This window comes from Impatiens glandulifera, chromosome 6, assembly GCF_907164915.1.
Source record: "Impatiens glandulifera chromosome 6, dImpGla2.1, whole genome shotgun sequence".
NCBI classification, from domain to species: domain Eukaryota; kingdom Viridiplantae; phylum Streptophyta; class Magnoliopsida; order Ericales; family Balsaminaceae; genus Impatiens; species Impatiens glandulifera.
In genome coordinates, this window is record NC_061867.1 from 8,726,091 (window position 1) to 8,742,443 (window position 16,353).

At 27.7% G+C, this 16,353-nt stretch overlaps 2 protein-coding genes and 1 pseudogene across 2 annotated transcripts; 2 read left to right on the forward strand and 1 right to left on the reverse strand.

Annotated features, from left to right (window-relative positions):
• Nucleotides 1–331: 331 nt before the first annotated feature.
• Nucleotides 332–1,173, forward strand: LOC124943085 (annotated as a pseudogene).
• Nucleotides 1,174–8,471: 7,298 nt separating this feature from the next.
• Nucleotides 8,472–11,183, forward strand: LOC124941267 (caffeic acid 3-O-methyltransferase-like). The gene is made up of 4 exons (XM_047481566.1): nt 8,472–8,990; nt 10,113–10,423; nt 10,590–10,654; nt 10,731–11,183. Exons 1-4 carry the CDS (start codon nt 8,599–8,601, stop codon nt 11,031–11,033), a joined length of 1,071 nt encoding a protein of 356 aa, XP_047337522.1. The 5' UTR covers nt 8,472–8,598; the 3' UTR covers nt 11,034–11,183.
• A 53-nt stretch (nt 11,184–11,236) lies between these two features.
• Nucleotides 11,237–14,805, reverse strand: LOC124941268 (protein DOWNY MILDEW RESISTANCE 6). Its single transcript, XM_047481567.1, has 4 exons — nt 14,546–14,805; nt 14,165–14,412; nt 11,870–12,194; nt 11,237–11,774 (listed from the first exon to the last, which is right to left on the reverse strand). The coding sequence occupies exons 1-4, from the start codon at nt 14,741–14,743 to the stop codon at nt 11,523–11,525; spliced, it is 1,023 nt and encodes a 340-aa protein (XP_047337523.1). The 5' UTR covers nt 14,744–14,805; the 3' UTR covers nt 11,237–11,522.
• Nucleotides 14,806–16,353: the final 1,548 nt, after the last annotated feature.

Genomic DNA, 16,353 nt, shown 5'->3' on the forward strand with positions numbered 1-16,353 from the left:
GGCTAACCAAATAGAGAAGAGATAAAGGAAATCAGAAGAAGAATCTGCTGCTTCAATGGAGGAATTGCTGCTTCAATGGAGAAAGAACTGCTGGAAGAGAGAGAGAAAAAAACCAATCTGAAAACTGCTGTGTTTTTTTTTTTTCTTAATTAAATATGTCCTAATGGGCTTTATTAATTTGTTAGGCCCAGCTGCCAAATGAGCTGACCCAACAGTATCCTTATATTAGCCCCTTTTTACTCATGCATCATGATAAAATCTTAATGGAAAGCTGGTACTTGATATTATTTATATTTTTTCGAATACTATATATGCATAAGATTAATATTTAATGAGTTTGTGTCGTGTCGTGTCATTAATTTCGTGTATATGTACCATGTAAAGATGTGTTCCTTGAAAGAGGAATTCCATTTAACAGGGCTCATGGGATGTCATTTTATGACTACATTGGCATAGACCCGGGTGCCAATAAGTTGTTCGAAGATGGAATGTCCCATAATTAATTCCACCCTAACCATGAAGAAGGTTCTCGAGATCTACAAGGGTTTCGAAGACATTAATGATTGTACAATAGCAGTTGATGTTGAAGGTGGCACCGGCACTTCACTCAATATGATCATCACCAAATACCCTACCATTAAGGGTGTTAATTTTGATTTGCCTCACGTTGTTAAAGATTCACCAGTCTTATTTAGGTATATATAGGATCAAATATGTTGGAGTTTCTATGACAATTATTTTGAATGTTTATGTGAGGATTTTGCGATGAAATATATAGGAGTGGAGCACGTTGGGGGAGACATGTTTGTAAGGTACCTAAAGGAGATATTATTTTCAAGAAGGTGAAATCAACAACAACTTGGAAAAAGCTAAACTAGGTTTCTCTTGGTCTAAGTTTTGTACATCATTAATTCTATGTGTTTGTAATAGTTGATATGTCATAATTGGAGCGATAGATTGCCTCAAGTTGTTGAAAATTTGTTATCGCCCTTCCTATCAATGGAAAGATGGTAGTGGCAGATTTCAGCATGCCGAAGATCCAAGACACAAGCATGACCAGCGCGGATATGAGTATGTTTGCTTATTTTCCTTGGGGAAAGAGAGGACTGAAGGTGAGTTCAAAGCCCTAGCTAGAGGTGTCGGATTCCAAGGTTAAAGCATAGTTTGTCGTAAGTTCAACACTTATGTAATGGAATTCCACAAGAACATTTGAAGCATGTTCATCAATATATTGGTATTATTATGAATCATTGGGTGTAATTGACAACCTTTTTTAATCACTTTTTAAATAAAAACATTTAGAAAATTTTAATTGATTTGATAATTTAAATTATCCTATTTTTCTTTTCTAAGAATCGACATCTAATTAACTTCATTTGTGATCACGTCCTCTTACAAGAATTTATGTTGTTCTTCGATCTTTCCGTTGACTTCTTGATATAAGAAGATCTTGGTTTGGGGGATTGTTGAAATTAAATTTGTTTGAACATATATTTTTATACATGTATAATGTAAAGGAGTCCCAAAAGATTTTATAAAAATATAGATAAAAAAGAAATTGTATTAGAGTAGATTTAAATATATAAGAGATAAATACATATCTATGATAAAAATATTTTTTTTTTCAGTTAAGTGATCTACAAATTAACAGCTCATTTACACTCCCATAATAAAAAGTAGTGAGTTTTGATGCAAAAAAAATTTATATATATATATATATATATAAATATATTACCAACTAATGTTTTTAGTTACAAATTTTAATCACTATAAATTAATAGAATCTAAGTAGTTTAGAAATATAAAAGTGGTGGATACTCCTCGTCTCTAGTTTAATTGTTCGATTGTAATAGATAATCATCTTAAAGAAATAAGAATTTTATCTTGTATCTCCCTTCTGTTGCGGGTTTAATGCATTTCAATGGCGATTTAAACAAATCAAGAAGAGACTTCATCTTATAAATCTAATTGAATTTGTTTGTTTTCATGATTTTCTTAAACTCTAAATAATCTAAAAATCATTTTGTGCTGAGAAGTTTGGTATAAGATTTCGAGAATTTGTTAATTGACAGAGTGACTTGAAAATTGACCAAGTCATAGTTCCATAGGTTGATTAAGATTTTGTAGAGTCGATTGTCCCGTTTTTATTCAAACTCAAACATGCATTTATTAATGTGATTTTCCAAAATAAATAAACTAGATCTTGATATATGCTTTAGGATTTAATAAACTAAATTTCTAAATTGAATAGGGTCACTAAACCACATTTATTTTATTTTGAGATTTCTTTGGAGTTGGATTTCGATTTGTGCTTTAATATATTTCTATGTTGAGCAATGACTTGAATGAAGAGAAAATGCATTTCATTGAAATAAGTAAAATGAATTTTGTACATGCTATGCTTTAGAATTCAATTCTTGGTTGTGCATTTTATCAAGAACTAAACTTTTAAATTGAATAAGATCATTTACCACATTCTCACATTTTAAATTGATTTTTTTTTTTAAAATAGGAAATTAGCGCGACTCTAACTAAATGAATTACATTTTTTTTTTTTATTGATTTGTGGATTGATTGTTGAATTCTTGATATGAATTTCTCTACTTGGTGAAGAATGAAACATATGCATGCTTTGAATGAATTTTGGGCCAAACTAACTCTTGATGGGCTGTACAGAAATAGCTCAAACTTGGACAAATTCACAACTTTCATTTTAAGGAATGGAGGTAGAAAATGAAGAAATAATTTAAACAGTTTAATAAACTCTTCATTAAATACCTGTTAATTAGTTTAATAGCAATTAAGTAGCTTTGTTCATAACAATTACTTTGTTTTTTTGTGTTAAACTCCCACAACTACAAGTGATATTTTCAATAAAATAAAATAAAATAAATTTCATTTTTTATTGGAGGATTTTTTTAGACTTTTTAGTCCAAGAGATTTGGGAGTTTTAAAGATATTTTAAAGACATATTCAAAACAAGTTTGAGTGAAAGTTGTGTCTTTTGGACTTGTTTGGCCATTTTTGGGTAATTAATTCATGAATTAAAATATGTATTTTCATTGAGGAAATTTTGTCGGTGTATTTTGATTTTTTTTAATAAATAAATTTTAAAATAATTTAATTTAAGGTCAAAAACTTGATTAAATAATTAATAAAAATAATTATTATAGTAATTAACATCAATTAATTAAAATAATGACTAAGAAAAACAAATAAAATAATTTGAGATAAATATTGTGTTCATTTATCTCAAAATTAATTTTAACAGGGTAAAAAAATTAATAAAAATAATAATTTAGGATAAATGTTATATCCATTTTATCTCAAATAAATTATTTATAAAATTCCAAAATTATAAAAAAAATAATAATAATAAATAGACAAAATAAATATTATGTCTATTTAAAATATTTTGTAAGTTAAAAATGAAGCCAAAAAAATTAAGAAAATCAATTTCAAACAAGCTCCAAGGCTGAACAATGGGTCGGAATCTGTTGTAGTCGAAATCAGAGAATTTTTGTGTAGCAGACCTCACATACATCGGATGAGCGCTGAAATATCATCCGACGCACAATAGAGGACATCGTAATCCGCTTGCGTAACAGAAGAGAAGCGCTTCTGCGCAACACTAGATCAATTAAGTGTGCCTCAACGTCGTTAGCTCAAACGCAAACGGAATGCTCAGGCATCCGCACTTTGACTCAGAAAACGATGACGTTTAAGACTCCCTCAGTGCTCAAACATGGCAAGAAGTAAACGACTGTCGTTTTCCACTTTGGTTTATCTTCTTCCTGCGATGAACATCCATGATGATCGACCGAATTTTGATTTTTCAAAAGTCCAAACTCGGTCGATACTCCACCAAACGGCTGATTCGAAAGATGAAATGATCACCCCTAACATGGTGATCTATTTTCGCCTACGATTATAGGCTTCATCAATCGCCTATATCGATCAACTAGAGAAGAACAACCAAAATACATTAATGACGTTTTGACTGAAATTTGATCCACTTGTCGATCAACCGACCTGTGAGGCTATAAATAGTTTCTCTTGGCAAACCGAAGGCACAGATCGCAATCACAAGCTCTCAATCAATCCCATACAAAATCCGTCAATAAAATTCTCAAACTTTCTTAAAAACTTTAAAACTTTGTATAAGGCTCTAAAGCTCGGATCTATACATTTCATAACGCTTCTAAAAGAGTTCAGGAGTGTTCTCCAACTCCAACAAATTTCCAATCATGCTTTACATTCAATTTACAAGTTCAAATTGAATTTTTTACATTTTCAGTCAACAGTTTTATATATTGTCTGATTGTTCAATTTTTTGATTAAAAAACGATCCTAAGATCATTTATAAGTTTCTATCGAAACTAATTTGAATCAATCGATCCAAATAAAAAGTACCTAAATTTAATTTTGAAAATTCGGGGTTCATTTCGTGTTTTCGATTTTTTTATAAAAATATAAATTTTAGTTTGAATTGGTCAAAATGAACGGACCAATGTTCATGTTTTGGTTTCATTCAACTTATATGGAGATAAGGAAAGCTATTGGCAAATTCCCTTACGCTTTTTAAAATCGAAAACACGTTATTTCTTCAAAGTTATTGAGTTGAATGGAACATCATCTCGATCGAATGATGCATTGGGATGTGTATAATGATCTTTGGGACTAGACGAAGCTCACATGTCTTTGAATAAAAGGATTAGTGCCTCAGTCAAAATCATCAAACCTTCATTTTAATATTCTTGATGTTCGACTAAGGGTCTTCAACCTGGATTCAATTTTCGACGAGGAAAATCTTAGCCCTAACCTGCAATTTAATGGTTTTCTGACCGAGGATTCCTAGCCCTAATGAGTAACCTCCCGCCACCAGGACCGAGAGCTCCCCGCACTCGGCCGAAGATTTCTAGCCCAGGACTGAGAGCTCCACGCACCCGACCGAGGATCTTTAGCCTAGGACCGAGGGTTCACCACACCTCAACCAAAATCTCCCCGCACCTGACAAAGGATTTCAATTCTAGGATCAAGAGCTCTCCGCACCTAATCAAGGATCTCTAGCCCAGGATCGAGGGCTCCCCACACATTGACTGAGAGCTCCCGCTCTTGGATGAGGACTTCTAGCTTAGGACTGAGAGCTCTTCCGCGTCTAACCAGAGGTCTCGACCCAGGACGTTAGCCGAGATAATGGACTAACACCCACAACAGAGAGGACCGATTATAGGGTCTGTTTGTTTGAATTTTTAGTTTTAAAAATCATTTTTTAAATTAAAAACCATAAACTATTTTTTAAAATCTGGAAAAAAAAAGTAGAAAACAACTCAAAGTATTTTTAGAATATTTTTATAAAAATATATTTTAATAAAGGCTCGTTTGAAATTTATTTTTAATTTCTAATACCTTATACTAATATTTTTCAAGTACCTTCCTCGATAATCGTCTACATCAATCGTATGTACCAGCATTTAAATATTATTTTATAATTTTAAATACAAGAAAAACTTATGCATTAGGTATATGTATGTGTGGAAAAATAATTAATTAAAACGTAATTAATCCAATTTTTGAAAAACTAATATTTTATAAAGTATAGACCGTTTTTTAACAGGTAAAGAGATATAGTGTGAAAGTTCTTTCTTGTGTAATCATCAAACATCAAACTTAAAAGAATTTGTGGTCAAGTATACAAACACGTATACAAAACATTTTATTGATTTTACTCTAAAAATCAATTAACGACAATTTCATCGGATAAATAATAATTTTAATTAATTAATTTAAATACAAATTTCTTTAATCAAGTTATAACTTGATTTTTTTTTTTAAATATAAAATATTGTTTAAATTTGATTATAAAATTATTTATTATTATAATTAATTTTAAAATATATTTTCATAAATCTTTTAAAATAATATTTTATTAAAAAATTTTACATCCCAACCGATATCGAAAATTCTCTGACATGAAGAAAAGGAATTCCCGGGTTACATTACTCAACTTTTTTTTTATGGTTAGTTGATAATTAGAAACTAACCATGAAAAATAAATATAAATCAAAATTTAGTATTATCAAAATTTAGTCGATAATTTAGTGGATATATATATATATATATATATATATATATATATGTATATATATATATATATATATATGTATATATATAGATATATATATATATATATATATATATATATAATATATATATATATATATATATAATATATATATATATAGATATATATATATATATATAGATATATATATATATATATAGATATATATAGATATATATATATGTATATATATATATATATAAAAAAGGTCCCCTTCCATTATAAGTTATTTTAATCTCTGACCTACTACGTACTCATTTATAGGAGATTAAAAAATACCACATTTTTAATTAAATAAAATTACTAACTTAGAGGTTTATTTTAACAATAACTATATATTTTATATTTTCCGTATCTACTTAGAATTATATTCTTTTTATGAATAACTTATAATATGAAGTGAGGCATTATTTATTCCACTCTAATTAATAAAGTAATAAAAAGTCCATACATTATATTATCTTCATAACTATTAACTTCCAAAAGAGTCGACTCTGAGTTTTGGGCGGCCCTAACACGATAGTAAAAATAAATTATTTTTTATTATTGTCATAAGTCTAGTATTTAAATTAATAAAAAAAAAGAGTTTTGGGGGGCCATAACAAGATAGTAAAAATAAATCATTTTTTATTATTGCCATAAGTCTAGTATTTAAATTAATAAAAAAAATATTAGTTTTGGTAAGATTTGAACTTATAACCTAATAAAAATTATAAGTTTATATATTGAACCACCAAGATATAACATTTTATGTTTAAAAATTCATAAATTTTAAAATATTTTATTAAATAGACTGCCTTAGAAAGTTGGTTTTCATAGTCTGAGCGTTTATCGGGCATACCCAGACTGGCCCTGCTTCCAAGAAAGGCAATATTTTTTTTTCGGACCGGAATTTATTCCATGTGGCTAACTCGATCTCCCAATCACGACCTAAAATAAGAGCGTTTTTAATGAGTATTGGACTTGAAACTCATGTTACTTTAGATAAGTTATCAATTACCAAATAAATTGTTATGTATGAAAATGTGTCTAAAGGTTGAACTAGCTAATCAAAAAAGTTAAGAAATCATAATCTTCACCAAGATTATTGGATTGAGTTAGAAGTTGTAAGTTATAATTCACCATATCATCAATTGAAGTCTACTAATAATATTTGTCAAACAATTATTTTAGCCTCGGAAATTTAATAACGGTCACATTTATGATAAGCTTTTAAGTATTTAATTTTAAAATTTATTTAAATAAAATTGTAAAGTTTAAAGTATGTAATGGACAATATTGAAGTTGTAGGAGTAGTTCTAATATATTCTACATATGTAAGTAAATATGGGCCAATTACAAGTTTGATATCATTACTTCTTTTTGCTGATTAGATTTCTAAATCTTCAATTACAAGTTTGGTTAATAATTAAGAGAGTGGGTGCATATTGGTTTATTTATGTCTAAATTATGAAAGCTTATGTTATTGTTAAATAAAAGTAGCATGAGTTGTCTCATTTACTACATTTTGTTGGAGTGGTTATAGAAAATATTTTATGCAACAAGTAACCCTATCTAGATCATATATTAAGTCAAAGGATTAAATGAGCACTTTAAAATTAATTGAGCGTGGAGTTGAATTTGAACGAAAAAAATGTTACTATTGATAAATTTATTTCAAACAAACATTAATTTAAATAAATATTCAAATAAAATATTTAAAATATATAGTTTTTAAACAAATTCAAAATATTTTTTTCCAAACTCAAATCTAGCTTACAAGCGTTTTCAAATTTGGGCCAATATATTCTTAACCCATATATTCCAAAACTAAATTACAAGAAATCATTTCAATTTTAATGTTCAAAATATGAAAACTCAAACTCATTATCATTACTTATTACATCCTACTACTTAACTTTGAGATACTATGAATTCCTAATTCTCTATTAAAACTTAATAATAGATTTTTTTTTTCAGCTTCGATTAGGATTGTTTTTCACCTACAACATCTTTTTTTGGGAAAAAAAATGTGGTAACGGATTAAATAAGTAGTCCGCAAACACACTTAACCATTTAATCAGGCGCAGAACTTGCCGTCTGTCGGACTCGAACCCAGAATCTTAAGATTAATATTCAGCTCTTTTCACCTACAACATTAATTTTAACTATATTGATCCATTTTAAAAACCCATAAAACTGAAGTAACAAATATTATTAAACTTATTAATATATTTTCAAACATTATTTCATTTAAATCAACACATCAATCATCTCCATCAACAAAAAAAAAGACCATATTAATCTATCAAAATCTAGGTTTATTTCAACAAAATGGATTCCAAACTGGCACAAATAGAGGTTGTTAGGTTAGGTGTGGAAAAGACACACCACCAAACATGTAACCACATCAGATTCATGTTAAAATATAAGCATCCCTCAATCTCCCTTCTCCATCCCAACAACAACAACCATCTTCCACAGCCAGCACTAACATGGGTTCGAACAATGAAAACGAAGAAGCCTTCCTCTTTGCTATGCAATTAGCCAGTGCCTCTGTTCTACCCATGGTTCTAAAATCCGCCATAGAACTAGATCTTCTCGAGATCATAGCCAAAGCCGGACCAGGAGCTTATGTTTCTCCGACCGAGCTGGCGGTTGAACTCCCAACAAAGAATCCAGGTGCGGCGGTTATGCTTGACAGAATTCTTCGATTGTTGACGAGTTACTCTGTTTTGGATTGTAAATTGAAGGAGATTACTGGTGGAGGGGTTGAAAGATTATATGCTCTTGCTCCTGTCTGCAAATTCTTAATCAAGAATGAAGATGGTGTTTCAAATGCACCTCTTTTGCTCATGAATCAAGATAAGATTCTCATGGAAAGCTGGTTTTTACTCTCTCTCTCTCTTTTATTCATCATCTCATTGGATCATAACTATTTTCAATTTTTATTTATTTAGATTTAATTATGAAATAGGATTATTGACATTTTTGTTAATAAATTTCAATGATAAAATTAAGTTAGAGCTTGTTTGATCTTGGGTATTTTATTAGTTTTATCTGGTTTTGGGTAAAATACTTAATTTTGTAAAATTAGTGTTTTTTAATTTAATCATCATTCTATCTTTTCAAAATTTAAGATAAAACATTATATATTAAATAAAGGGTATTTTTGTATTTTGAAGAATAAAAATATTAAGTTTTTAAGTAAAAAATTCAAAAAAAAAATCATAATATTAATTTGATCTTGGGTTATTTTTGGTCTTTTCAAGTTTTTTTTAAAATGGTTTGAAAACTCAAATTTATATTATGTTAAATCATCCACTAAAATATTTTATTTTATTTTTATTAAAATTATACAAAAATATATTTTAAATTCATTTCAAATAACTCACTTTTTTATAAAATTTATTTTAAATGAAATTCTTAAAAAAAACAATATCAAACCAGCTCTTAAGATTGGTGGTTGATGTATAATGATTTGTTTGAAAATATTAATCCTAAATAATCAATGTCAAAGCTTTGAACTTAAGTATTTATTTTTCTTGTAGTTTTAATGATACATGATTAATCTAATGGTATAAATAGATGGTGTAGGGTCTGTTTGGTCAACACAAATTATTATATTTTTATTTAAATTTTGTGTTAATAAAATAAAGAATATTCATTTAGCAACTACATGGTAGTGGTTGGAGATTTTAATGACTATTTTTAAAAAATATTTTAAAATTCTTAAATAAAATAATCAAAATCCCAATATATTGTCCTAATTAAATCATTAGACTCATTAATTAACAACCTTGCAAAGATGACATTATTAAATTCTATTTGTATTGTATCTCTATAAAGAAAGTGACACCAAAGGTGGGGTGGTCATGTTGAGTGGAAGATGAGTTGGTTTCATTTATAAGAAAAAATAATTTTCAAAAGAGTAGAAATGGCACGTAAAAGCGACATATGAATATTAGAATTGTATTTTAAATAAATTTGTATTACCTTGTTATGATAGGTACCACTTAAAAGATGCGGTCCTTGATGGAGGGATTCCTTTCAACAAGGCTTATGGAATGTCAGCCTTTGATTACCACGGTACAGATTCGAGATTTAATAAGGTGTTTAACAACGGAATGTCGAACCATTCCACGATCACCATGAAGAAAATCCTCGAGATGTATAAGGGTTTTGAAGGCCTCGGTACCCTTGTTGATGTTGGAGGTGGAACTGGGGCTACACTCAACATGATCATTTCTAAATATCCTTCAATTAAGGGTGTTAATTTTGATTTGCCTCATGTTATTGAAGATGCTCCTGCTTATCCCGGTATGTTTTTGTAACTAGTGGAACATTTGTATGATTTTAATATGTATAAAAAGATTTGAAATACAAATTATTGAACTTGTAGTAAAATATTAAATAATGCCTAAGTGTAAATCAATTGGAAATTTAATTAGATTTTAAAAGTTTAAGATTTTGGCAATGGAACTAGGGGTGGAGCATGTTGGAGGGGACATGTTTGTGAGTGTACCCAAAGGTGATGCGATTTTTATGAAGGTGAGAGCAACATCTTGAGAAAAATATACCCTAAATTTCTCGTTTCCTCATTAATTGTTCGTGTTTTTGTGTATAGTGGATATGTCACGACTGGAGTGATGAACATTGCTTGAGTTTCTTGAAGAATTGTTACGACGCTCTTCCAGCCAATGGAAAGGTGATAGTTGCAGAATGTATCTTACCGATAGCACCCGACACAAGTCTTTCCACCAAAAATGTAGTCCACATCGATGTAATCATGTTGGCTCATAATCCCGGAGGTAAAGAAAGGACTAAAGATGAATTTGAGGCCCTCGCAAAAGGAGCCGGATTCCAAGGTTTTAGCGTCATTTGTTGCGCATACAACACTTATGTAATTGAGTTCTCAAAGAATGCTTGAAATGAAGCTAAGTAATGGTCTTAATCATTATTATGGCATTGTTATGAATCTTGTGATATGTAATTGAATACTTTTATCACCATTTCATCAAATAAAACATCTATAAATTCCAAATTGATTTTATCAATGAAATTATCCACCTTTTCTTCCTATGAGCCCATCACAAACAACAGTAATATATCCAATTATTATAAACTAGATGAAAATAAGCTTAAATACATTTATTACAACAATAAGATCAAATAGTAATACAAACATAATTAAATATTCACTTATCTTCTTCTTTTCCTTACTTAATGCTTGAAATGATTTTGAATTATTTTATATTTTTATGCATTTTCAACAAGAGATTGTCAACAAGAGATGATTTACACTATCTCTTTTTGTGACCATGATTTATGGTCGTGGTAATTTCTTGAACTGATATCATAACCGATATTTAAATTAAGTTGTTCTTCGTGAGAATTGAACATAGAGACAAACTTATACTTATTCTGAGTTTTTGAAGAGTTCCAAGCAATGCTCTTGATCTAGATTCCTACTCCAAAATTTTTTGTAGTATTCTCCATAAGTGAAATCTCGATACACAGCTCCAGACATATCCTCCTCGGTTAGCTTCTTTGGCGGACTAATCATCGCACAATCCTCGGGGCAAAGAAACGAGGCTACCGACAACCTAGACCTTTCATTGTTCACGGTTGCCCTATGCCACACACTCTTATACTTGTTATTACTCAACGCCTAATCAAACAAATTCAAATTTTTATTAGTTATTTCTCATATGTATATAAATTCGGATACATATACAAAAACAAAGAGTCTTTTTAAATGTATACCTGAATTTGGTCACCAAGATTAATGACGAAAGCGCCAGGGTAGGGCTTGACAGCCAACCATTTGGCGTCTTTAAGTACTTGAAGACCCGAGACACTCGGGTCCTGAAGGAGAATGGTGAGGGCGTTTGGGTCAGTATGGGCGGGTAAACCGTATGTGAGTTCAGGCTCGGGGCATGGCGGGTAAAAGTTAACCGCCATGTGCTGTCCTTGCTCGCCAAGGACATTCTTTATATAGTCTTTCTCGAGGCCTAAACTCTCCGATATTAGCTCTTGTATTTTGAATCCCACATTTCTCACTTCTTCACAATATTTGCTCACTATTTCCCTACACATAATTAATTAAATTCCTTTATTTAAAAAATATTCAAAACATAATAAATTAATAATTTCTTTTTTTTTCAATTAAAAACGTGGGCTATATTCATCTAAATGGACTGGGGTCCAACATTCAAGAGACTAGGGTCCAATATTGACTTGTTCGGTTTTTGTTATTTGGGGGATTTTAACAAAAAGAAATTTAAAATCTTATTTGATAAAGAAAAATTATTTGAATTTTAGTTAATTGAATTATTGTATTTAAATTTTACAAGAATAAAATTATCTTAGTGTTTGTTCGTAAAATATTGATGAGGGAGTGATCTTGAGGAGATTTTTATAAAAAAATTAAAAATATTAATATACAATGATAAACTAATTTCTTTTAAGATAAATATAGTTTATTTTGTATTTTAATTAATGAATTAAAATTTCAACCATAAAATTATTAGTTTAATAAAATATATAATTGAATAAGACTGATGAACTAAATGATTAAAAACAATAAAAATTTAAATAAAAATTCATTAATAACCCTCGTCAATCTACCTCTATATTAAACTAGTATGGACCAGAAAAATGCAGCTCTAATAAATTAGATTGATGACTAACCCATCTTATTCAATGAAAATAAAAATCAATAAATTTTTAAATATATATTTTAAATAAGATATTCGACATAAATAATATATATATATATAAAAAGTAAATAATTACTCAATACTTAAACTTGTTACCTAAGTTAAATTATTGGAGTCTTTACACATACATAATATTTTTTAAAATATATATTTACTTGTTTTACTTCTATATTCAACTTTAGAAAATATTTCTAAATAGTAAATATGCTTATTGATTTAGGGTTATTTAAATAATCTTAACATAATTAAATATTATTTCATTATTTATCTTATTTATACTTTTTAAATCTTTTACCAAAAAAAATTACTTACCCTACTATTCGAACAAGATCTAAAATTAAAAATAAAATAAAATATATATATATAAGTGAAAAATAATAATAATTTAAGAACCAATATCTAAAATCATAATTTCAATTCAACTTTAGATATTGTTACATTATTTATAAATAAAAATATAAAAAAAATCTCTAAGCTAACCTAATAAATTTGAAAAGCAAATATAATAAATACAGTTTCTAGAAGCACGTAGACAGCACTAAAGAAATACTCACATGTCACAAAGTCAAGCTGACGGAATAACTATTATTTTATTTATCTTATTTTTTTATAAATTAATACATTTTGAATAAAAACTAATTTAATCCTCAAGTTGAATTAAGATATAAGTAAGGTTAACTAAAAAAATAATTAATAAAAAATTACTAATACAAATTTAATTAAAATTTAACATAATAAAATAATATATTTGCTTACATCAACGCGGCTTGCTGTCGTAAATCCGGACCCACACTTCTCCTTGACTAATTCTTTTTTTATTTTCTATTTCATTTTTGTCTCTATGATAGATAAGTTATAAAAAAAATATCTTTTTACATATTATAATATTTTTTTTTTAAATTATATCATGTAATAAAAAAGATTAATATGAATAATTACATAAAATATAAATATACATCAATAATATAACAAATATGAATAAAACCTAGTTCGTTTATTATTATATTTTATCTAAAACACCTGAACCAACTACATTCTCGTATGATTGATTTGTCTTACTCGAAATCGAATCTTCTTATATAAATATTATATATAATCACACGAAATCTCTGACAATAAATCAATTATTCATGTTATTTTGTTCGAAATCTCTAAATCGAATATTCTCGCTAAGAATGACTTAAGATTAAGATAATGTCACGATAAATGTATCTCGTAAAGAATAAACCCGATATTAATAAGAAAAATATATTTATATTTGTTTATTTTAAATAAGGACAAAGAGAATATTATATTATTAAACAATAAAATTAAAGAGAGAGAGGAAGAAATTATTTACTTGAATGAAGTGGGGAGAGAAGGCCATTCATGAACATATTTGTGAAGAGGATAACAATGAAGCCTTAAGTAATCTCTCCAATTATGAACTTTTTCTTTTTTAATATTAAAACTTGTTGAAAGTCTCATCGTCTTTGTTGGATCATCTGAATAAAGTTTCATTTTTTCTTCCACTGGTAAATTGAAGAATTCCAATCCCACTTTTAACATTTCCTCCACCATTTCCATTGATACTCCATGATTTATTACCTAAAATTAATCAATTAAATGCAATTAGAGCTTGTTTCATCATATGGGTTTTTTAGGGTTCACTTAATATTAGGTTTTGGGTAACAAAAATAACAAAAAAGTTCAATAAAGATTCAATTTTTTTGATTTTTACCTGAAAAAAACCAAAGTGACGGCAAGCATAGCCAACATGTTGGATGGTTAGGGTTCGGTCGGAGGATCCGAGGTCGATGATGGGTATATCTTCACATTCTTGTACTTGAGATAATTTGGGTCGTTCGGATTCGGGTCGGATATAACATTCGGGTACAGTGGTATATGGGATTCCGGTGGATATGACTTTTGTGTCCATCCCATCGGCCGGCGCCGATGACCATAAATTAAAATGAAAAGAAGATGAGAGTGATGACTTGGTGAGAGAGAAAAGGATTCCCATGATCATGTGTTTTTATAGGATAGATCCGTTGACTGGCTAGGTCTTCGTCCTATGTGAACTATTTTTAAATTACTAATTCTAAAAATAAAAAAATTAAATTAAAAAAAAGTTATTTCAAATAATTGAGTATTGGAAAGAAGAAGAAAAACCCATATTTTATATTATTAATTTATTGGTTATTTATAAAGAAATATATTATTTCAAGCATCATTTTTTTTATCTTTTTAATATTAGCATACTTATCAACTATGAATCTATATGTGTACGTCATTGATTAGGTTTTGGTTACACAATCAAAATATTGTTATATCAATTTATTAATTAAAGTGAATTACAAATCAAATTATTGTTCTTACTATTTATATAACGGCTAATATCCTAAACCAATCAACTTTTTTTTTTTTATTTACGCTTTTTTTTTTTAGTATATACGAACTCAATAACATACATATTGGGTAAAGAGTTTTTTTCTTTTTTTTTTAATATTTTGTGTTTTTTATTATATAATACAATGTTTTGATTGGTGTGTGTTTAAATTATTTTTATTATTTTAAATATATATAATTAATTTTAAAATATATATATTTTTATTTTGTAAATTTAAATGTTCTTAGAGCTTGTTTGTTATTTGGATTTTTAAGTTTTCGAAACATATTTTACTTAAAAGATTCATTTCATTGCTATTTTTATCTATTATAATACAAAAATAATTTATTAACCAAAAATATATATATATATATATATATATATATATATTAATCCCGAAAAAAATATTTTTTTTTATTAAAATAATTCATATTTTAAAATCAATGATAAAATTGAAAAAATACTATTTCTTCAAACAAGCTCTTATTTATTTTATAATATTCTTTTAGTTTTGGAGGATTATTCAATAGAAGTTCTAAATGGAAATGATATTTCATTTTTATTGATTGAGCTCCATTAATTTGTTTATTTGTTGAGTTTATATATTTTTAAATTAATTTATTATAAATTATGTCATTTATTTAAAATATATCAGTTGGTAATTAAATTCTTTATTGAGAAATGATTAGGTGAGGGAATGACTTGGCATAATCTTATTCGCTGAAAAAATCAAATAATTTCTCTCTTTTTTCTCTTTCCTCCCACTTTTACATTTTTCAACCAATGAAGGTGATGCCAAGTCATTCTCTTACCAAATTCCCTCACCAAATTCCCTTACTCTATCACTCCTCTTTTTTATTATTAAATTACATATAAACTAGGCCTTGTTTGAGTAAAAGATTGTTTTATCAAGAACCCTTGTTTAGTAAAAATTAAGAAAAAATTGGTTTTTAAAATTAAAAAACTAATTTACCTTTTACATTATTATATATATATATATATATATATATATATATATATATATATATAAAAGAACGATGGTTTAAAGAAAAATGATAAAATTATAGGTTAATTTTAATATTTAAATGATAAAATTATTTAATTTAATATTTGATAAAATATTTGAGTTATAAAATAAAAACTAAGTTTTATTTTAAAAA

Coding starts and splice junctions, on each gene's coding strand:
- LOC124941268 (XM_047481567.1), bottom strand. CDS start 14,743: ATGGACACAAAAGTCATATCCACCGGAATCCCATATACCACTGTACCC. Junction 12,195..14,164: donor TCTCTCCCCACTTCATTCAA/GTAAATAATTTC, acceptor AATTATGTGTAG/GGAAATAGTGAGCAAATATT. Junction 11,775..11,869: donor ATCTTGGTGACCAAATTCAG/GTATACATTTAA, acceptor TTGTTTGATTAG/GCGTTGAGTAATAACAAGTA.
- LOC124941267 (XM_047481566.1), top strand. CDS start 8,599: ATGGGTTCGAACAATGAAAACGAAGAAGCCTTCCTCTTTGCTATGCAA. Junction 8,991..10,112: donor AAGATTCTCATGGAAAGCTG/GTTTTTACTCTC, acceptor TTGTTATGATAG/GTACCACTTAAAAGATGCGG. Junction 10,655..10,730: donor GTGATGCGATTTTTATGAAG/GTGAGAGCAACA, acceptor TTTTGTGTATAG/TGGATATGTCACGACTGGAG.